General features: G+C 33.7%; 3 protein-coding genes across 6 annotated transcripts; all 3 read left to right on the top strand.

Moving 5' to 3' along the window:
- Window positions 1-1495: 1495 nt before the first annotated feature.
- LOC130747352 (beta-glucosidase 12-like) lies at window positions 1496-9136 on the top strand. Of its 2 annotated transcripts, XM_057600260.1 has the most exons (13): window positions 1496-1765; window positions 2080-2149; window positions 3063-3121; window positions 6034-6109; window positions 6200-6277; window positions 6360-6447; window positions 6684-6864; window positions 7150-7265; window positions 7471-7694; window positions 8070-8101; window positions 8193-8295; window positions 8424-8532; window positions 8666-9136. In XM_057600260.1, the coding sequence occupies exons 1-13, from the start codon at window positions 1577-1579 to the stop codon at window positions 8835-8837; spliced, it is 1497 nt and encodes a 498-aa protein (XP_057456243.1). In that variant the 5' UTR covers window positions 1496-1576; the 3' UTR covers window positions 8838-9136. The 2 variants fall into 2 exon arrangements, with proteins under 2 accessions (XP_057456243.1, XP_057456244.1); XM_057600261.1 differs by lacking the exons at window positions 1496-1765; window positions 2080-2149; window positions 3063-3121 and adding an exon at window positions 4661-5832.
- Window positions 9137-11594: 2458 nt separating this feature from the next.
- Window positions 11595-16158, top strand: LOC130747351 (beta-glucosidase 12-like). Of its 2 annotated transcripts, XM_057600258.1 has the most exons (13): window positions 11595-11876; window positions 12070-12139; window positions 13013-13071; window positions 13314-13389; window positions 13481-13558; window positions 13630-13717; window positions 13957-14137; window positions 14553-14668; window positions 14739-14962; window positions 15327-15358; window positions 15450-15552; window positions 15682-15790; window positions 15888-16158. In XM_057600258.1, the coding sequence occupies exons 1-13, from the start codon at window positions 11688-11690 to the stop codon at window positions 16057-16059; spliced, it is 1497 nt and encodes a 498-aa protein (XP_057456241.1). In that variant the 5' UTR covers window positions 11595-11687; the 3' UTR covers window positions 16060-16158. The 2 variants fall into 2 exon arrangements, with proteins under 2 accessions (XP_057456241.1, XP_057456242.1); XM_057600259.1 differs by lacking the exon at window positions 13481-13558.
- A 1369-nt stretch (window positions 16159-17527) lies between these two features.
- Window positions 17528-21211, top strand: LOC130747353 (beta-glucosidase 12-like). 2 transcript variants are annotated; one of them, XM_057600262.1, is made up of 14 exons: window positions 17528-17652; window positions 17825-17939; window positions 18070-18139; window positions 18402-18460; window positions 18531-18606; window positions 18695-18772; window positions 19029-19116; window positions 19228-19405; window positions 19539-19654; window positions 19944-20158; window positions 20511-20542; window positions 20640-20742; window positions 20845-20953; window positions 21038-21211. In XM_057600262.1, exons 2-14 carry the CDS (start codon window positions 17841-17843, stop codon window positions 21207-21209), a joined length of 1395 nt encoding a protein of 464 aa, XP_057456245.1. In that variant the 5' UTR covers window positions 17528-17652; window positions 17825-17840; the 3' UTR covers window positions 21210-21211. The 2 variants fall into 2 exon arrangements, with proteins under 2 accessions (XP_057456245.1, XP_057456246.1); XM_057600263.1 differs by lacking the exon at window positions 17528-17652 and having other exon boundaries at window positions 17685-17939.
- Window positions 21212-21275: the final 64 nt, after the last annotated feature.

Here is a 21275-nt window from a genome sequence, read left to right as displayed (position 1 = left end):
GGGGTCTTTAGGTTTGCAGCCCTTGATGGCAGCCATTCTTGATAATTTGATTTGGGGTCTTTAGGTTGGCAGCCATTCTTGATATGGGGTTAGCCTCTAGAAGTATGTCTTCGGAGGTTTAATGTGAGTTTTTTTGTTTTCACCTATTTCTTAAGAAGATTGTTCTCATGGATTGCTTTTTCAACAATTTAATTTTCTTTTGAAATAAAATCTTAGTAGCTGTCTTTAAATTGGTGAAACGATTCAAAACAACTGATTTGAAATCTCAAAATTTTAAAAATCTTTATGAGTCAAAATCTAATTTTTTTTCTTCCATATAATTGGACATAATGTTTTACTGAGTGCATAAGGTTGGGGACAACACGTTAAACACCAAGAATTTCAGAACACAAGATATTGGAGTATGTTAAACATATAATGTATGAAATAGAGGATCCCCACCCGAAATAGAGCAACCACAAGAATAATAAGCAAGTGAAGTGAAACTTAAAATCATAGAACAAAATAAACAGTTTCGTGTAATTCAATAATTCAATTCAAAGTCAAACTATGTGTGTTTTAGTGGGGGCAACTACTACTTAGGTTGAGAATTCAAGTGCGGAGTAAAAGTCTCACATTGGTTAAATTTGGTGATGAGAAGACTTTATAAGAAATGTGACTCATAAACGTAATGACTTAAGGTTTTGGGTTAAGATGTGGCGTCGATATCTCTTAGTGTCTTGCTCATCAGATCATGGACTCCCTTGTCTCCCCTAACACTTTATTGGGAGCAACTACTTGCTTAACCTTTGGCATAAAATTTTCAATTACTTTCTACCAGCTGAATCTTTGTATATTATTGGTGTATTTTTGACAAAATCTAGTGGGGCATTTGCCCCCTCATGTCGTGACATGCATTCGCCTCTGTTACTATCTATCTCTTTTTTCTCATTTAATTATATCACCATTCACATCTCTCATTTTTCTTTTAATTTCTCTCTTTTATTCTCATTTCATTTCCACTTAATTACCAGGCTGAAACTAATAATTTTTTCGTAAAATGCCTAAGAAAGAATGAAAAAAAAAATTCAGAAACACCATAAAGTTTTGGTGTATATGATATGTGATGTAAACACATAAAGTGTGTGTTTAAATTTCCCAAGGATGGATTGGGACAAAAATTGAAACGCCTTAAAAAGCTACAAAGGCAGATACTAAAATAATAATCATAATAAATTTGGCACCACCCTTTTATATTTTTATACCATCTTTAATTTTGTATTTTTTAGTAAACATGATTCCAAAAGGCATGGCTTGTATTTCGTAAAGAGAAAAAGTTTCGTAAATATAAGTGCAGTATGTAACTCTCAAATTTGAGGGGTAAAAAAAATTGTGAGAATGATATGAAGTTTATTAACGCAAAAAACCATAAGTGCAGTACAACATGACTAAGACATACTAAAATAATCAAAATTTAAGCTCCTCCAATTTCCTATATATATCTCTCTCTGCTCTTGTCTTTCTTCACCTTGAAGTTCAAAGTCTCATTCTCACTTCCTCCATTAGTTGTAATTGAGCAGAATCAAAAACATTTGGTATGGCATTCAGTGACTATTATCTATGTCTATATCTCCTCAACATTGGTATCTTCACCCTTGTTATTAGCTCTTCTCTTACAATCGTTGAAGCTGCTAAAATTGGTCCTACTATTGCTGATGTTGCTTCTCTAAACCGGAGCAGTTTTCCGGCAGGTTTCATTTTCGGCACTGGCTCCTCCGCCTATCAGGTGCGTCTGTATAGAGAGGTCTTTTGATTTTTGCTTTACATTTTCATAAGACCATTCTGAGCAATTATAACGTAAGCACTTATTCATAAACTAATTTGCGAAACTCAATAAAATAAGCTGAAAATAGCTTATAGGAGCTTATAGGGAGAGCATAAGCTAATTACATAAGTTTTCTCAAACACTTGCATAGGCGCTTATTCTCTAAGGCAAGTTCAAATGAAATCTTCCAAACAGGTCATAATATATATCTCAGAAACAACTTAAAAGGTTAAGAATGGGAGCTAATTTGTGTGTGTGTGTTTGTATTGATGTAGTTTGAAGGTGCTGCAAATGAAGGTGGCAGAGGACCAAGTATATGGGATAACTTAACTCACCAAAACCCAGGTAATAGAGATCTTTAGTTATTTATTGGTTTCTAGTTTTTTTTATTTACCTTATCTCAAATTGGTTTTTTTACAAGCCACCTTATCTCAAATTGGTGAATAATTTGGTGGTATATAAAAAAGATGCTTGATTTATATGTTCTGTTTTGTTTTATTTACTAGTCATAGATACTATTTATGTTGATAATGTGATAGTGATTCAATTCATTGGGTCAAAGGTGTTAACAAGTGGCTCAAGAATGTGCTTTATGTCTTGTGCATGTTTGGATACACTTCTGTAATTGATTCTGAAGCCATAATCAATTCTGGTGAGAAGTTACTATGAGTGGCTTATGGGTTTCAGAATTGATTCTCATGAAAGAGAAGTTGGTTCGAACATGCTATTAATGCAATAAGTGAATCAGAAAACATTTTTTATTGTATTTAAAGATATCCATTTCATGGAAACCAAAAGATATACTCATAGATAGTCACTGGACCAGACAGTTTGAACCTCTGGCCAAATATTTTCACATTTGAAGATAGGGAACATACTGAATGGAGCTCCTCTGTTTTGTGTGTAAAACTTGACATGTTCTGCAGAATTTTCTCTTAAACCGATGTTAAAATGAAAACTTAGAACAGCTTAAAAGAAAGCATAGATAATTATTATTTTGGTTTCTTTTCTCAATTTTTTTTTCATAGTTTCCAGCTAGTTTTGCATAGGAAATAGGGAAAATTTATAGTTATTGTTTCCTGCAAAATAGGAAATGAAGTAAAAATTAGTTGATAATTAAAAATGTAAGTAGAAAATAAATAGGAATGTTGAAGAAAACAAAAAACAGAAGCATCAATCAACAATAGCCATAATTCCACTCCCTGTGGGAACTGGCAATAGTCATATATATGCTAGTAATTGGTGTAATTGCATACAGGAATGGTATTGGACAGAAGCAATGGAGATGTAGCTGATGATCAGTATCATCGCTATAAGGTAAGATTCAAATGGCTATTGATATTTTGACACCATTATTCTTTCAATCTTGTAATAAAAGACATTTAAGAATTTTCATCTAACAACTGAAGTATCAAAACAGTGCCTCCCAAAATATTGAAATCTAAATTGAACGTACTACATATATCAAGCTAAAAAAAAAATTTTCTTTAAGGAGCTTATCTGACATAAAATATAGGCTTAATTGCATTTTTGGTCCCCAACTATTGCCTTCCTGCGAAAATCGTCCCCAAACTTCAAAATTAGAAAAAAAACGTCCTCAAAGTTTACATGTCGTTGCAAAATTGGTCTGCCGTTTGCCTTTAGTTTGAAAACTAACGTTTTCTGGGTAAAAAATAATAAAATAATAAAAAATACATGAACTTCATCATCTTCATCTCTTTCTTCATCTTCTTCATACTTTCAAACCCAGAATTTCAGGAAAAAAAACAAATCAAGATTCAAGAATCTCATAACAACTAGCGATTAATCAAGCATAAATATCAAAAGTACACACCCAAGGCCATATGAAAAAACATTTGAGGATGATTAATGACAATGTTTCATCCTACCCCATTTGCTATAGAAGTCAACAAGCCCTGTGTTTGCCACAATATTCAGCCAAAACCATGACGAACTAACGCAGAATGATGCCCGAACCATGGTGGCAAAAGTGCGAGCCCTGCAGTCATTAAACTCTTCCCACCTGCACAAAAACTGTTCAAAAGCTTCAGCATAATTCCCAGAGTCCACAAGTCCACCGATCAAGTTCATCCAAGAAACTGCGTCTCTCTCAGACATATTAGCAAACAACTTGTGTGCATCAAGCATGAGACCACATCTCACATGCATATGCAAAACCCTGTTCATCATATACAGATCAGGCTCAAACCCATTACTAATCATATAATTAAACACCCTCTTAATCCCTCTAATTGATCTCAAACCAACACAAAAATTCACCAAAGCATCATAAGTGCTACCACCCACATCAGCAGCATCACCTTCAAGTTCCCAAAATTTAAAACAGGTCCATTGCCTCTTTGTACCTAGTACACAAAGTCAACTTCTCAATCTGACTACAAATCCCATGAGTGGATGGTTTCATGACTTGGGCATCATCCAAATCTGGCATTTTTCTCTCCACATGCCCAATTTTCTTTGGCTTGGGCCTCAACCCTTGTTCCATGGAAGATGAACAACGAATCTGACGAAATGGGTAGCTCCAATTTCTCCCCTTTGAGGCAAAACAATACCTAAAGGAGGAAAATTTGGCGAGGGAGGAAGAACCCAGAAAGGAAAAGTCTTGGAATCGATCCCGTGATAAGGTCCGGTAACGGGAGAGTGGAATCTCTATTGGAACCAAGAACAAATGAGATGGTGGGTAAGCAATGGGGTTTGAAATGGTGGTGATGGTGATTTTGGTGGGTTCTTCTTCATAATGGCGTTGAAGAAGAGGATTTGAAGGTGAATGTGATGAGAGGAAGAAGGTGAGAGTTGGAATGAGTCAGCACCAACATCATTGTGTTTTTCGCCCAGATTTGGTAGTACAGGTAGAAATGGTAGGTTTGGTAGTTGCTGCCACCTAGGAACATGGCTTAATTGTTGGTTTATTATGAGATTCTTGATTTTGAATCTTTTTTTTGATTTTTCTGGAATTCTGGGTTTGAAGGAAGGAAGAAGATGAAGTTCATGTGTTTTTATTATTTTATTATTTTTTACCCAGAAAACGTTAGTTTTCGGATGGAAGTCTAACGGCAGACCAGTTTTGCAACTAAGTGTAAATGTTCAGGATGATTTTTGCTAATTTTAAAGTTCGGGGACGATTTTCACAGGAAGGCCAATGTTCAGGGACCAAAAGTGCAATTAAGCCTAAAATATACCATTGAGGAACCTTCACATGTGTCTTTCATAAGTGTTGAGAGTCTTAGAGATATAATAAACTTTTTCATCAACTTTCACTTTCAATTTTTTTTTTTATCTTGTATTACCAAATTTACATGTTCAGTGGCGGAGGCACAGGGGTGACTTCCCCCTGCTTAGTCACCCCTGGATTTTTGGAATTTCTCAAAATTGAAGCAGAGTTCTTAAAGGCTAGAGAGTACAACAGCACAAGCACCTTCTTTTTTGTAAGTTTTGCTGGTGATGAGAGGCTCGTGGTTGGATGATTATGCGGTTGTGGGTGACCGTGACCGTGTCTCTGTTCCTTTTCTTTTGATCCCCTGTTTTATCTTGGCATAATGGCCTCTTCCTCCATGTATTTACTCTCGCTCTGTTTCTTTACTCTTGAATTTTGAACTTGTCCAATGAAGATTTTGGAAACGAGAAGGACATCTAATTAAAGTGGATAATTAATTTCTTGGATCCAAATAAAGCTTAGACCTCTCAGGTGATGGTGGACTTGTTAAAATCTCGTACTAAAACTTTGAATGGTTGATAAAATCTTGAGTACCTTAACTAAATTGATTTGAATGTGTTCCAAATTCTTGCATCTAGTTACAGCCAAGGGCAACAATTTTTAGTGATATTACATCAAAACAAATGACAGCTAGAGGCTACAGCGACATGGGTGTGGAGGTCGGTGAAGTCTGAAGAAATCTGAAGAAGAAAGGGGAAAGTGGATTGGGGAAGGAGAAAGGGAGAGAAAAGGGGAAGGAAAGGCCAAAATTACCAAAACAAACAAACTTTCAATGTGTTTAAAAAAAGAAAAGGTGAGGGTACTTTAGTACAAAAGAAAAGGTGTTTGTTGCTATGCTGCTCCTTCAGTTTTGTTCTCACTAAAATACCTATGTTTTTTTTTTGACACATTCTTTATTTTGATAAAAATTAAAATTTTCTTACAAATTATATTGGTTTAGATTTTAGTCACCCCTTTCAAAATTTTCTGCCTCCGCCCCTGTACATGTTAACAGGAAGATATTCAGATCATGAAGTATATGAATACAGATTCTTACAGATTCTCCATCTCATGGTCAAGGATATTGCCAAGTAAGTTTATGTTGGATTCAAATTTACACCCTTATGACTTTCAGCTACTTCAATCTTCCATTTACATTAAGCACTCTAATAAATATGCAGAAGGGAAAATAAGTGCCGGTATAAACCAAGAAGGAATCAAGTATTACAACAACCTGATCAATGAGCTACTGCATAATGGTCATGAGTACTCTATTCTTTATTCTTATATCATCACATCCATGATGTTCAAATTCATAATAAATTGATGGGGTTAATTCAGGTCTTCAACCATTTGTGACCATTTTCCATTGGGATCTTCCCATAGCCTTACAAGACGAGTATAGTGGCTTCTCGAGTCCTCATATCATGTAAGTGGCATGACACAACATGGATTGTAGGAATCAGAATCCTCTCATATGTTGATATTCCACGTGACATTGTTAGCTACAATTTTGTGTCTATTTCTCTCATCATATTTATTAAATAGATTGTACTCTATTTATGAAGGAGAAAAAGACACAAAATTTTATATGGCAATGTCATGCAACATAAAAGTATCTTGGTCCAGATTGTAGTAGTGTTGAACACGCATTTTTATGTGTAGAAATGATTTTCAAGACTATGCGGAACTTTGCTTCAAGGAGTTTGGAGATAGAGTGAAGCATTGGAGTACTCTTAATGAGCCATACAGTTACAGTTCGATTTTTAATGAGCCCTACCTGACCTCGCACTATCAACTCCTTGCTCATGCAGCTGCTGTCAAAATTTATAAAACCAAATACCAGGTGCAGTGCTAGTCCACGGGAGGACCCAGTCTCTAATTCTTTCTCCATTAATGGTCCAATTTATTAGTGTGTGATTGGATATTAATTGAGTACTGCACTCTAAACGAACTTTCATCTCAATCTATAAGAGTTTAGTTCACTTTTCTTTTCTACAAATTGAGTGCTAACATTTGTTTGCATTGTTGTCAATGATTATCTAAACATAAGCCATATTAGTTGAAGGTTGTAGCAATCTTGTTCATTATTATGAAACGTTCAAAACATTAAAAAGTTGAATATGAGCAGGCTTCTCAGAAAGGTTTTATAGGAATCACCTTAAACAGTAACTGGTTCTTGCCATTCTCAAATGACAAATCAGACCATCATGCTGCCCAGCGTGCTCTTGATTTCATGTTCGGATGGTAAGTAAACAGTATTCAATTCTATTCTATTCTACGGTCTTTCTATGTGTGTCTTGCTTCTTAGTACATATTTGGAAACTCTTCTACAATTGATTATGAAGTCAGAATCAATTATAGAGATAAGCTTCTAAGTGGCTTCCAAGTTTCCGAATTCATTATAATGTAAGATAAACTGATCCAAACTTGTTATTTGATTTGGTTGCAGGTATATGCAGCCACTCACGACAGGAAAGTATCCAGAAACCATGATGTCTTTGGTGGGAAATAGATTACCAAACTTCACTGAGGAGCAATCCAAGCTACTTGCTGGATCATTTGATTTTATTGGAATAAATTACTACACCAGTAATTATGCTGCAGATATACCTCATTCAAAGAATGACAAAAGCATACCGAGCTACTCCACAGATTCTCATGCCAACTTAACATGTAAGAACACTTGATTACAACTCTTAATGAAGAAATCATAAATTACATGCCCTTTTTCTCCTTTTGGAAAGAGTTAGGACCTCATGGAATCCTGCATTCGGTTAATTAGGGCCGCATTGGACGACTCAGATTTGAAGAGATAACTATACACTTAAAATAGTCTCTTCAAATCTCTACTGTCCAATATCGGACCCCTGACTTCACCGAATTGAGGATTCTTGGATTGCTAAGAGTCCAAAGTCTAAAATTAAGGGGCAACATAATTTATGATCTAGAAGTTAAGGAGTTCATTAAATTGAATTAACGTTAAAAGCACTGATAGAGTGATTAATCTGCTAATGCCTTTGATAAATCTGTTGTTATGACTTATGACAGTTGAGCGTAATGGGATACCAATTGGACCTAGGGTACGTTATACTCTCCTTGATTTGTTGTTATATCTCAAATACTATGATTTGTTTGGTTGATTAGTAATAGAGACACATCATTTCTATTCAGGCTGCTTCATCATGGCTATATGTTTATCCAAGGGGGATTCGAGAACTATTGTTGTACACAAAGAGAAAGTATAATAACCCTTTGATTTTCATAACAGAAAATGGTAATGCTTTAATTATGTTCTTTAAATTTCTATACACATCACTTTTCTATAATTATTATGTTTTTTTTTATTTCTTCCTAATCACATTAAATGTCTACTAAAATGTTCATATTTCAATTAAATTATAGGCATCGATGAATTCAATGATCCAAGCTTATCACTTGGAGAGGCACTTATAGATACTTACAGAATTGATTACTACTTTCGTCATCTTTATTATGTTTCAGCTGCAATCAAGTAATTGGCCTCCTCTCTTTACTTATTTCACAATTTAATCTTATGCATCTTAACTCTATTGGATTTTTTTTTTGAAATGATCTTAACTCTATTGTTAATTATTTTTATTTATTTGTTGGCTTTTGGTGCAAAGGAATGGTGTGAAAGTACAAGGATACTTTGCATGGTCACTTTTGGACGACTTTGAATGGAATTCTGGCTACACCATTCGTTTTGGAATTAACTTCGTCGATTACAAGGATAATTTGAAAAGACATCAAAAGCTCTCTGCCCTTTGGTTTAGGAAGTTTCTTAAAAAATATTAAACTTATTGCATGATCTGATGATGATCCTCAATAATCAATAATATGATGTAAACCATCCGTCAAAAATAAAATAAGAGAATATGATGTAAACTTGATTGCTAGCAAGGTTAAATGAGTTTTTCCTAGTAAGATTTTAATGAGGCACATATTCTAAGTTTGACCTTTCAAGAGGAATTTTGTATTGTATGTGTTGATCGGTCTTGTATTGGTGATCCCTTATGCATGAGAGGGTTGTTCTCATGCTTGTTTTCTCATTCAATAAATATATATTTTTGTTGTAAAAAAAAACTTGATTAGCTATTCAGAAAAACTTTAATTTTAAATTATTTTCTGAAGTTACAAGTATTTATGTTTGTATCATAATTATTTTAGTTTTTCATTGTGTTCTGTTATGGTTAAAAGTTCTATATATTCATTTTCAAAAAAAAAATGTTATATATATTTTAGGATGGTGCAAATATATTTTGGTTTTCCATTTCACTCCCACTCAGGACGTGTTTGGAGTAATTCTTGCAATCTAAGATGGGTCACGAAATATGTAATGAAGATGTTTCCCTTTATTATAGGGATGGCAATGGGTCTTATACCCATAGGGTACCCGTAAAAAATACCCACTATGGGTAGGGTAAAAACCCGCTAGATGGGTATGAGATTGGGTATGGGTAATTACCCGCAAAAAGTAATGGGTATGGGTGCGGGTATGGGTACTATAGTACCCAACCCGCCCCATACCCGCACACACATATTATTATTATTATTATTATTATTATTATTATTATTATATGAACAAATTAACTTAAGTTATAGCTTTCAAACTTAATTATTTTAAAAAATAGGTGACTATTTAAAGTATTCATAATCATTTCTAATTTACTCCCACTTATTTTTAAAATTAGTAAGTTAATAACCTACAACTTTAGGACTATATTATAAATCCAAAATTAAAAATTAAGTTATATCTTTATTGCTTATTCGTTCTAAAAAAATATATTCTTAGTTGAATGATTCTATTTATTACGTAGATAATCTTTTGTATTTATATTAGTGTTTTTTATTTAAAAAGTTAGTTGTATTTTTGTTTTCTATTAACAAAAATAATGAAAAATATATTTTGGTTAGTTAAATTGCGGGTAATGGGCACGGGTACGGGCATATAGGTACCCAGAGGGTACGGGGACGGGCATTCAAGTTGCTACCCACGCGGGTATGAAGACGGCTACAGGTAATTTTTTAAAACGCGGGTATGAGGATGGGTACTATAGTACCTACCCAGACCCTACCCATTGTCATCCCTACTTTATTATACAATCGTCCGTTTTCGGTAGCACCATACCACTGTTTTTTTTTTTACAGATTAATTCATTACTCTGTTTTTCAAAACTACATGTAACTAGTCGTTTTGAAAAGATATTCCTTCTTGGGATTTGTATTTTTCTGTTGAAGTTTGCTAACGTGTGTGAACGGTAAGTTAATTATTGCATGTTTGAATAATTTTATTTTTCTTCCCGCTTTGGCATCTAAAAACTACTAGCAAAAGCTTATAAGCTTATCTGTAGAATAAATTTTGACTACATGATCAATTATAGACAAATGTCCATTGGTACGTGTAGGATATTAACATACTTCAAACTTCAAAGTGAAAAATAGAATGAACCTATTCTCATTGAGGTGGATGGTTACCTGAGGTGCCCCTCTCAAGGATCATGTTTTTTTTAGGTTAAGGATCAAAGTTTTGGTAGAGATGAATGAGAGCTGAATAATGATAATAGTGGTAAAAATGGGGTCTTTTTGATTGATGGATTGATGCAAAGCACAAGGGGTTTTGCTGTCTAATCTCTCTAGGTAACACTACCTGAGTTAAATTATTTTACTTTCTCGGACTCTAACATGATGGGTGCGCGTTAGTTGTATGTGTAAACTTGTACATTGTGTTGAATATCTTATATCCAGCAAAAAAATTCATGATTATAATAAAGCATGACTGTTTATACTAGAATTTTGATCGTTACACTCCTAATTTTCTATTTTTCTTATTTTAGTATCAAATTCTAAAAAGTTGCAATAATATATGCTAAGATGCTAGCAGGTTCTGTAGTATGATACTTACCTTAGACATTTAATTTTCTTAAAAATACTAATGGGCAAACAATGCATATTGCCTTATGATTTCATCTTCCTTAAATTTAATTATTTTTATGCATTTTGGTCGGTATAATTTGAGACTTTCTACATCTATTTTCATCCTTTGTAAACTCACATGCTTTGTAAACTCACATTTACTTTAACGCTGTTTTGCAAACTTAAATCAAAATAAGAATTTAACTATATAAACTTCATCAGAAATGAATTAATGAGTCATTTACTTTGACTTAAACGTTATAATGAAGTATCTCATTAGCCTGTAAAAGGCTTAGACTTAAAAGTTAAAAGAAACACTATAACAGTAATGCCAGACTCAAACTTAAGATTAAGAAGATCCGATTATTTAAGAAAAGCTTACTCTAACCTTGGTTTTTTTATTTTATTTTACTCTAACCTTGGGTGTTCCACCACTAGCCATGAGTGTTTGATTGTGGATAAGTAAATGATGCGTGATTTTAAACACATAAAGTGTGTGCACTTGAAACGCCTTACAAATACAAGTACTGAAATGGAGTAGTTAAGAGAAATCAAGTGCAGTCCAACAAGACATACTAAAATAATCAAGCATTAACTTTTAACTATATATATATATCTCTCTCTACTCTTGTCTTTTCCTATTCCTTTCTTCACCTTGAAGTTCAACTAATTAGTCTCATTCTCACTTCCTCCATTAATAATTGTAATTAAGCAGAATCAAAAACATTAGGTATGGCATTCAGTGACTATTATTTATCTCTTTGGCTCATCAACATTGGTGTCTTCACCCTTGTTATTAGCTCTTCTGTTACAATAGTTGAAGCTGTTGTAATTGCTCCTACTCTGGTTGATGTTGCTTCTCTAAACCGGACCAGTTTTCCAGCAGGTTTCATCTTCGGCACTGCCTCCTCCTCCTACCAGGTGCGTTTTTGTGTATGTTTGTGTAGAAAAATCTTTTAATTTCTGCTTCACATTTTCATAAGACCATTCTAAGGCCTAAGCTAGTATATTTATAGATAATACATATCTCCGGAACAACTTAAAAGGTTAACAATAGGAGTTGATTTCATTTGTGTGGTTTTTTTTGTTTGGTTTTGTATTGATGATGATGTAGTACGAAGGTGCTGCAAATGAAGGTGGCAGAGGACCAAGTATATGGGATACCTTTACTCACAAAAACCCAGGTAATAGAGATCTTTAGTTATTTATTGCTTTCAATTTATTTTTTTTACCTTATCTCAATTTGGTTTTTTTATAAGCTACCTTATCTCAAATTGGTCAATAATATTTGTTAGAAAGATGCTTTGGTTTATATGTTCTGTTTTTTTAATTACTAGTCATAGATACTATTTATATTGATAATTTGATCATGATTCAATTCAGTAGCTCAAAGGTGTTAACAAGTGGCTAAAGAATGTGCTTTATGTCTTGTGCATGTTTGGAAACACTTATTCAATTGATTCTGAAGCCATAATCAATTCTGGTGTGAAGTTACTATGAGTGGCTTATGGGTTTCAGAATTGATTCTGAGGAAAGAGAAGCTGATTCAAGCATGCTATTAATGCCATAAGTGAATCAGAAAACAAAAAAATTGATTTAAAGATGTCCCACTTATGGCAAAGATACTCATTGGACCAGACAACTTGAACCTCTGGCAAAATATTTTCACATTTGAAGATAGGGAACATACTGAATGGAGCTCCTCTGTTTTGTGTGTCAAACTTGACAACTTCTGCAGAATTTTCCCTTAAACCAATGTTAAAATGAAACTTAGAACAGCTAAAAAAACATAGTCTACTTCTCTCAAATTTTTACTTGGTTTCCAGTTAGTTTTGTATAGGAAATAGGGAAAATTTATAGTTTTTTTTTCCTGCAAAATAGGAAATGAAGTAAAAATAAGGTGATAATTAAAAATGAAGTAGAAAATAAATAGGGATGTTGAAGAAAATAAAAAATAGAAGCATCAATCAACAATAACCATAATTCCACTCCGTGTGTGAACTGGCAATAGTCATATATATGCTTTCTTAATTAGTAATTGGTGTAACTGCATGCAGAAACGATATTGGATAGAAGCAATGGAGATGTAGCTGTTGATCAGTATCATCGCTATAAGGTAAGATTCAAATGGCTGTTGATATTTTAACACCATTCTTTCAATCTTGTAAGTAAAAGATGAGAACTTTTATCTAACAACCTAAGTATCAAAAAAGTGCCTTGCATGATATTGAAATCTATATGGAACCAGTAAATTCTTCACATATCAAGCTCAACTAAAGCCTTCTTTTAAGGAGCATATCAGTAAATTGCTCTCAAGTTTTTGTATCTATTATGCTTACCAATTTTACATGCTAATAGGAAGATGTTCAGATCATGAAGTATATGAATACAGATGCTTACAGATTCTCCATCTCTTGGTCAAGGATATTGCCAAGTAAGCTAATGTTGGATTTACTTGCACCCTTATGACTTACAGCTACTAATTTAATCTTTCATTTACCTGAACCACTCTAATAAATATGCAGAAGGAAAAATAAGTGCGGGTATAAACCAAGAAGGAATCAAGTATTACAACAACCTGATCAATGAGCTACTAGACAATGGTCATAAATAATCCATTCTTTATTACATCCATGATGTTCAAATTCATAATAAATTGATGGAATTAATTCAGGTCTTCAACCATTTGTGACACTTTTCCATTGGGATCTTCCCCAAGCCTTACAAGATGAGTATAGTGGCTTCTCGAGTCCTCATATCATGTAAGTGGCATGACCCAACATGGATTGTAGGAATCAGAATCCTCTCATGTGTTGATATTCCACATGACATTGTTAGCTTTAATTTTTGTGTATACTTCTCTCATCATATTTGTTAAATAGGTTGCAGTCTATTTATGAAGAGAGGGAAATAAACACAAAATTTTACATGGCAATGTCATGCCGTATGAAAGTATTCTGATCTGGATTGTAGTAGTGTTGAACCGCATTTCTATGTGTAGAAATGGTTTTCAAGACTACGCAGAGCTTTGCTTCAAGGAATTTGGAGATAGAGTGAAGCATTGGATCACTCTTAATGAGCCATGGAGTTACAGTTTGGGTTTTAATGAACCTTATGTGACCTCACACTATCAACTCCTTGCTCATGCAGCTGCTGTCAAAATTTATAAAACCAAATATCAGGTACAGTGGTGGTCTACAGCATCTTGTTTTTCCATAGAATCAATTTCTGACACCCAAAAATGAGAAGTGCTACATGGCTCAAAATATTAGTTCATGAATCTAACGAATTATAATTACAACCAATTATGTTTGTTTGCAATACAGTAAATTTTATGACTCAGACAAATTCAGAAATTAATAACCAATCAAAATAGAGTAAGGCTCCGCGACAAACTTCGTTTCGTGCCGTTGAGCAATTTCCCCCAAAAATTACTTACAGAAGCTTCTTCCATAACTGATTCTGACTTTAGAATCAATTGTAAAAGGACTTCAAAACTTGTTAATCTTTCTCCATTAATGGTCCAATTTATTAGTTCTAGCAATCTTGTTCTTTATTATGAAATGTTCAAGACATTAAAAAGTTGAACATGAGCAGGCATCTCAGAAAGGTTTCATAGGCATCACCTTAAACTCTCACTGGTTCTTGCCATTCTCAAATGACAAATCCGACCATCATGCCGCCCAGCGTGCTCTTGATTTCATGTTTGGATGGTAAGTAAATACTACTAGTCTTCTCTACTGTCTTTCTGTTTGTCTTGCTTCTTAGTTGATTTGGTTGCAGGTTTATGCAGCCACTGACAACAGGAAAGTATCCAAAAACCATGATGTCTTTGGTGGAAAATCGATTACCAAACTTCTCTGAGGAGCAATCCAAGCTACTTGCTGGCTCATTTGATTTTATTGGACTAAATTACTACACTACTAATTATGCTGCACATATACCTCATCCAAATAATGACAAAAGCAAACCGAGCTACTACACAGATTCTCATGCCAACTTAACAAGTAAGAACAACTTGATTACAACTCTTAATGAAGAATCATAAATTAAGGACCTCATGAAATCTTGCATTCAGTTAGGGTCCGCATTAGACGGATCAGATTTGAAGAGGTTACTATACACTTAAAATAGTCTCTTTAAATCTCACCCCATTGTCAGACAGCTGCGGACTCCTGACTTCACTGAATTGAGGTTTCTTTGATTGCTGGGAATCCAAAATTTTAAAATTAATGGGCAACATAATTTATGACCAAGAGGTCAAGGAGTTCATTGAACTGAATTAACGTTAAAGCACTGATAGAATGATTAATCTGTGATACCGCCTTTGATTTTGTATTTCATGAAGTCTGTTGTTATGACTAATGACAGCTGAGCGTAACGGGACACTAATTGGACCAAGGGTACGTTTCACTCTCCTTGATTTGCTGTTATATCTCAAATACCTTGATTTGTTTGGTTGATGAAGAATAGAGAAACATCATTTATATGCAGGCTGCTTCAGATTGGCTATATGTTTATCCAAAGGGGATTCGAGAACTGTTGTTGTACATAAAGAGAAAGTATAACAACCCTTTGATTTACATAACAGAAAATGGTAATGCTTTAATTATGTTCTTTTTAATTTCCAAACACATCACTTTTCCATAATTATTTTGTCTTTTTTATTCTCTTCCTAGTCACATTAAATGTCTACTAAAATGTCCATATTTCAATTAAATTATAGGCATGGATGAATTCAATGATCCAAAATTATCACTTGAAGAGGCACTTAAGGATACTTACAGAATTGATTACTTCTACCGTCATCTTTATTATATTTCAGCTGCAATCAAGTAACTGGCCTCCTGTCTTTACTTATTTCACAATCTAATCAAATGCATCTTAACTCTATTGTTAATTACTATTGATTTGTTGGCTTTTGTTGCAAAGGAATGGTGTGAAAGTACAAGGATACTTTGCATGGTCACTTTTGGACAACTTTGAATGGAATTCTGGCTACACCGTGCGTTTTGGAATTAACTTCGTCGATTACAAGGATAATTTGAAAAGACATCAAAAGCTCTCTGCCCACTGGTTTAGGAACTTTCTTAAAAAATATTAAACTTATTGCATGATTTCATGATGATCCTCAATAATATGATGTGAACTTGATTGTTATTCAAGAACTTCAATTTTAAATAATTTTCCGAAGTTACAAGTATTTATGTTTGTATCATAATTGTTTTAGTTTTTCATGGTGTTCTGTTATGGTTAAAATGTTACTATATTTTAGGATGGTGCAAATATTTATTGTGGATCTTTATGTGTTTAGTTTTCCGTCTCACTCCCACTCTTTGGATCAACTTCTGCCACTCTTAGAATCAACTCCGGACTTGCAAAATCTACTCTCATCATCTTTTCACTCAACATTGTTTCTGCTACAAAAGTGGTCACATAATATGTAATGAAGATGGGTCCCTTTATTATACAATCCTCAGTTTCCGATGGCACCATACCACTGTTTTTTATGGGTTGTTGCAGGTATAGCCTGCAATAATTCATTAGTCCATTTTTCAAAATGACATGTAATTAGTCGTTTTGGAAAGGAGTGAAAGTGACTCTCCTTAGTGTGTGTTTGCAGTTGCACGTTCAATCCAATAGATTTGGAATTTGTATTTTTCCGTTGAAGTTTTCTAACACTTGTGAATCGTAAGTTATTGCATGTTTGAATGATTTTATTTTTCTTCATGTTGTGCGTCTAAAATCTACTAGCAAAAGCTTGTCCCATAATTAATTTTGGCTACATAATCAATTATAGAAGAATGTCCATTGGTACCGGTGCAAAAGGATATTAACATACTTCAAAGTAAAAAATAGAATGAAACTCTTCTCAAGATAAAAATGTGTTTATATAACACTTAATTAGTATTCGAACATATAGCTAGGCCGAATAAGTAAAAAAAAATTGCAAAAGCCATGTTAAGGCCATGCTAAAAACGACCATGTGCTATGTCCAAAAGCAAAATGAAGATGAGTAAATTCTCCTTTTTTTTTATAAACCATCCAAACATGAGACATTGCTTGAGAGAATGAAACATATCTCACTTGAATTAGCCAGGTTAATCACACAATGTTTATTATGACTAAAAGATATTTTATTACTTTATTACATAAGTTAATCCATTTTATTAAACATTATTGATTTATTATTTAAAAAAACCGACAATGAACTGAACTAGCAAATTTATAGCATTTAAAACTAACTGCATTAGGCATTAGCCCATTGTGAACCACTTGAATGGACCATAGTCAGTCGAATTGATGCCTCTATATCCAGACATGCTAGGAGGTCCTGGGCTATATATCCATCAGTGAACCAGATAAAAAGCTTTTCTAAAATAAACTCTTCCATCTTAGTATATATTAATAAAATATTGAAACGGCTTAGATTAAATTATATTAAAATTTTAAGTTATTGATTAATAAATTTAAGTTAAAAAAAACACCCTTCATAACTACTGTTTTTGTTATGAAAAGATGCTTCACTTGGATCAGTTTTTCTTTTAAATTATTTAATGCTAGTTCGTAACAGATATCATTGTCCAAACACATTTTCATACTTAAGTATTCTTTTTTCTTCTAAGGATAATTCATTAACGAAAGTAGAGGAAACTCATCTGAAACATCAAGTGCATTCAAACAAATTCTAAGTCAAGTATGCAGCAATTTTTAAATCTCTATATCTATTCCTTCATCTTGATGCATAAATAGATCCCCACATATCCACTTCCACCATTGTAATTATATTGAACATAATGTACATTTGTATATGGGTTTGGCTATTATCTATATCTCATCCACATTGGTTTATTGACTCTTGTTATTAGCTCTTCTGTTACAATCATGGAAGCTGCTGTGCCTACATTTGTTGATGTTGCTTCTCTAAACCGGAGCAGTTTCCCGGAAGGTTTCATCTTTGGTACCGCCTCCTCCGCCTACCAGGTGAATATATTTTAAAAATATAATATGAAATCATTCATGTGTTGTCTTATGAAGGGAAAAAATTCTCTGTTTGAGCAATTGGGGTTATTTTTGTGGTACATTATAATTGTTTTTTGTGCTGATGATGAAGAGTGAAGGTGCTGCAAATGAAGGTGGCAGAGGACCGAGTACATGGGATACTGCTACTCATAAAACCCCAGGTATACTTATTTATTTCTTGCTTTCTTTAATTTTACATTATCTCAAATTGGTGAAGAATATTTGGAAGAAATATAAAAGATGCTTGATTTACCTCTTCTGTTCTTATAATGAATTCTCATATGACGTGACATATTTGTAACACAAAAACTTCTTGTATATTGAAATTGATTAAATTCAGTAATCCAAAGAGGTTAAAGAATGTGCTTTATGTTATATCCTAATGCAATAAGTGAATACCAAAATTGTTATGATTGCATTCAGAAAAGATAAAGGACAGAAGCAATGGAGATGTAGCTTCGGATCAGTATCATCGCTATAAGGTACAATCCAAATGGACATTGATATGGATCAGTACCATTTCTCTATGTTAACAATTTTATATGTTTACAGGAAGATGTTAAGATCATGAAGTACATGAACACTGATGCATACAGATTCTCTATCTCATGGTCAAGAATATTGCCTAGTAAGAAAATGTTGGATTTAGTTACATCATTACAAATTTCAGCTTCTTCAATCTTCCATTTACATTAACCACTCCAATAATTATACAGAAGGAAAAATAAGTTCGGGAATAAACCAAGAAGGAATCACATATTACAACAACCTGATCAACGAGCTACTAGATAATGGTCATAAATAATCCATTCTTTATTGTATATCATCATATCCATGATATGGATTGAAATCTTCTGTCCCCAAATTGTGTCTCATTCTCTGTCTCACTAATCAAATGTTGATGTGTTTGGTAATTGCCTCAATCATATCTCTTTTATCTAACGTGACAAGGTTTCGTGGGTGAGACAAGAAATTGAAACACCTTTTAGGGACAGAAGATTTTCAGCTCCGTGATGTTCAATTCATAATAAATTTGTGGGATTATTTCAGGTCTTAAACCATTTGTGACCCTTTTCCATTGGGATCTTCCCCAAGCCTTAGAAGATGAGTATGGTGGCTTCTTAAGCCCTCACATTATGTAAGTGAAACTACACAGATTTTCATTCAAGCTAGCTAGAAATAGAATGGTTGGAAAATTTAAATCAATGCTTGAATTTTAGCAGTGCTGAACACATGTTTCCACATTCAGAAATGATTTCCAGGACTATGCAGAGCTTTGCTTCAAGGAATTTGGAGATAGAGTGAAGCTTTGGGTTACTGTTAATGAACCTTTTGCTAACAGTTTGTGTTCTGAGCCCTACACGGCCTCACATTACCAACTCCTTGCTCATGGAGCTGCTGTGAAAATCTACAAAACCAGTTATCAGGTGCAGTACTACAAGACCTCTGGACCTGAACCTCTAGTTCGTTCTATATTAATGAAAAAAAATATTAGTTTGTAGAAATCCTGATCATTGTTATGAATTATGATTATGAATGTTCAAAAATGAAATTGAGCAGGCAACTCAAAAGGGTTTGATTGGCATCTCCTTGCATTCACACTGGTTCGTGCCCTTCTCAGATGACAAAGAAGATCATCAAGCTGCCAAACGTGCTCATGATTTCATGTTTGGATGGTAAAGGCTATTCTAATCTACTGTTTGTATGTTGAATGTTTGGAAATATTTTTATAACTGATTCTAAAGCCAGAATCAATTATGGGAAGCAGCTACTGTAAGTAACTTTTGTGTTTTAGAATTGATTCTGAGGAAAGAGAAATTGATGCAAACATGCTATAATCTGTTGTTTGTGTGTTGCATGTTTGGAATTTTTTTATGATTGGTTCTAAAGCCAAAATCAATTCTGAAAGAAGCTTCAAAGTGTTTCAGAATTAATTCTGAGTGAAGAGAATTGATTTAAATTCAGGTTCATGAAACCATTGACAAAAGGAGAGTATCCAAAAACCATGCAATCTTTGGTGGGAAACCAATTACCAAACTTCACTGAGGAGCAATCCAAGCTACTTGCTGGCTCATTTGATTTTATTGGAATAAATTACTACACCACGATGTATGCTGCCAATATGCCCAATCCAAGTAGTGATCACCCATATGACAATATTTCTCAAGTCAAATTAACCAGTAAGAAGACCTTTATTACAATTCTTAGTAAAGAATTATACATTATATGCCTTTTTTTCTTTTTGGTAAATTAAGGGGAAAACAGAACATTTCAACTTAGTATTGCATGTTTGGAAATCATTCTAAATTGTTTCTAAAGTCACAATCAATTCCAAGGAGAAGGATTTTTAGCTTCTGGCTGTCGGAATTGATTCTGAGGATAAATATACTCATCCAAACATGTTATTAATATATGACTAAGAAATTATAATAGATTAGGCTGAAATAACTTTAAATCAGTGATAGAAAATGTATATAGGACAATGTTGATACCCCTTTCATGAAAAATGTTTTCTGCTATGACTTATGACAGATGAGCGTAACGGGATACCAATTGGATCAAGAGTACGTTTAGACTCTCCTTGATTTGCTGTTATATTTCAAATACTATAATTTGATTTTGTTGGGTTGATGATGATAGAGAAACATCATTTCTATTCAGGGTGCTTCACCATGGTTATATGTTTATCCGAGAGGGATTCGAGAACTATTGTTGTATATAAAGAGAGAGTATAACGACCCTGTAATTTACATAACAGAAAATGGTAATGCTTCAATTTTGTTCTTTTACTTCTCCAAATCCATTATCTTCCTAATAAATCTAGTGCCAAATAAACTAACTTATTCTTATCTTAATTAAATTATAGGCATGGATGAATTCAATGATCCAACACTGCCACTTGAAGAGGCACTTATGGATACTTACAGAATTGATTACTTCTATCGCCATCTTTATTATGTTTCAGCTGCAATCAAGTAACTGGCATCCTCTCTTTACTTATTTCATAATCTAGTTTTCTGCATCTTAACTCTAGTTATTTGTTGGCTTTTGGTGCAAAGGGATGGTGTGAAAGTACAAGGATATTTTGCATGGTCACTTTTGGACAGCTTTGAATGGGGTGGTGGTTACACCAAGCGTTTTGGAATCAACTTCGTCGATTACAAGGATAATTTGAAAAGATACCAAAAGCTCTCTGCCCATTGGTTTAGGAAATTTCTTGAAAAACATTAAACTGTTTGCATTAGGTCGTTATGATCCCTAATAAGATGATGTGACTCGATCATTCATCAGTAACAA

Source organism: Lotus japonicus, chromosome 3, assembly GCF_012489685.1.
Source record: "Lotus japonicus ecotype B-129 chromosome 3, LjGifu_v1.2".
NCBI classification, from domain to species: Eukaryota; Viridiplantae; Streptophyta; class Magnoliopsida; order Fabales; family Fabaceae; genus Lotus; species Lotus japonicus.
The sequence above is the reverse complement of the archived record's forward strand: the minus strand, read 5'-3'. Positions and strand labels throughout refer to the sequence as shown.

Bases quoted from the DNA above. Each gene is read 5' to 3' on its own strand.
- LOC130747352 (XM_057600260.1), top strand. From the start codon at position 1,577: ATGGCATTCAGTGACTATTATCTATGTCTATATCTCCTCAACATTGGT. The intron at 2,150-3,062 runs GTAATAGAGATC...AATTGCATACAG, and splicing joins CTTAACTCACCAAAACCCAG to GAATGGTATTGGACAGAAGC. The intron at 6,448-6,683 runs GTAAGTGGCATG...TTTTATGTGTAG, and splicing joins TTCTCGAGTCCTCATATCAT to AAATGATTTTCAAGACTATG.
- LOC130747351 (XM_057600258.1), top strand. From the start codon at position 11,688: ATGGCATTCAGTGACTATTATTTATCTCTTTGGCTCATCAACATTGGT. The intron at 13,072-13,313 runs GTAAGATTCAAA...ACATGCTAATAG, and splicing joins ATCAGTATCATCGCTATAAG to GAAGATGTTCAGATCATGAA. The intron at 13,718-13,956 runs GTAAGTGGCATG...TTCTATGTGTAG, and splicing joins TTCTCGAGTCCTCATATCAT to AAATGGTTTTCAAGACTACG.
- LOC130747353 (XM_057600262.1), top strand. From the start codon at position 17,841: ATGGAAGCTGCTGTGCCTACATTTGTTGATGTTGCTTCTCTAAACCGG. The intron at 17,940-18,069 runs GTGAATATATTT...CTGATGATGAAG, and splicing joins CCGCCTCCTCCGCCTACCAG to AGTGAAGGTGCTGCAAATGA. The intron at 18,140-18,401 runs GTATACTTATTT...GATTGCATTCAG, and splicing joins TGCTACTCATAAAACCCCAG to AAAAGATAAAGGACAGAAGC.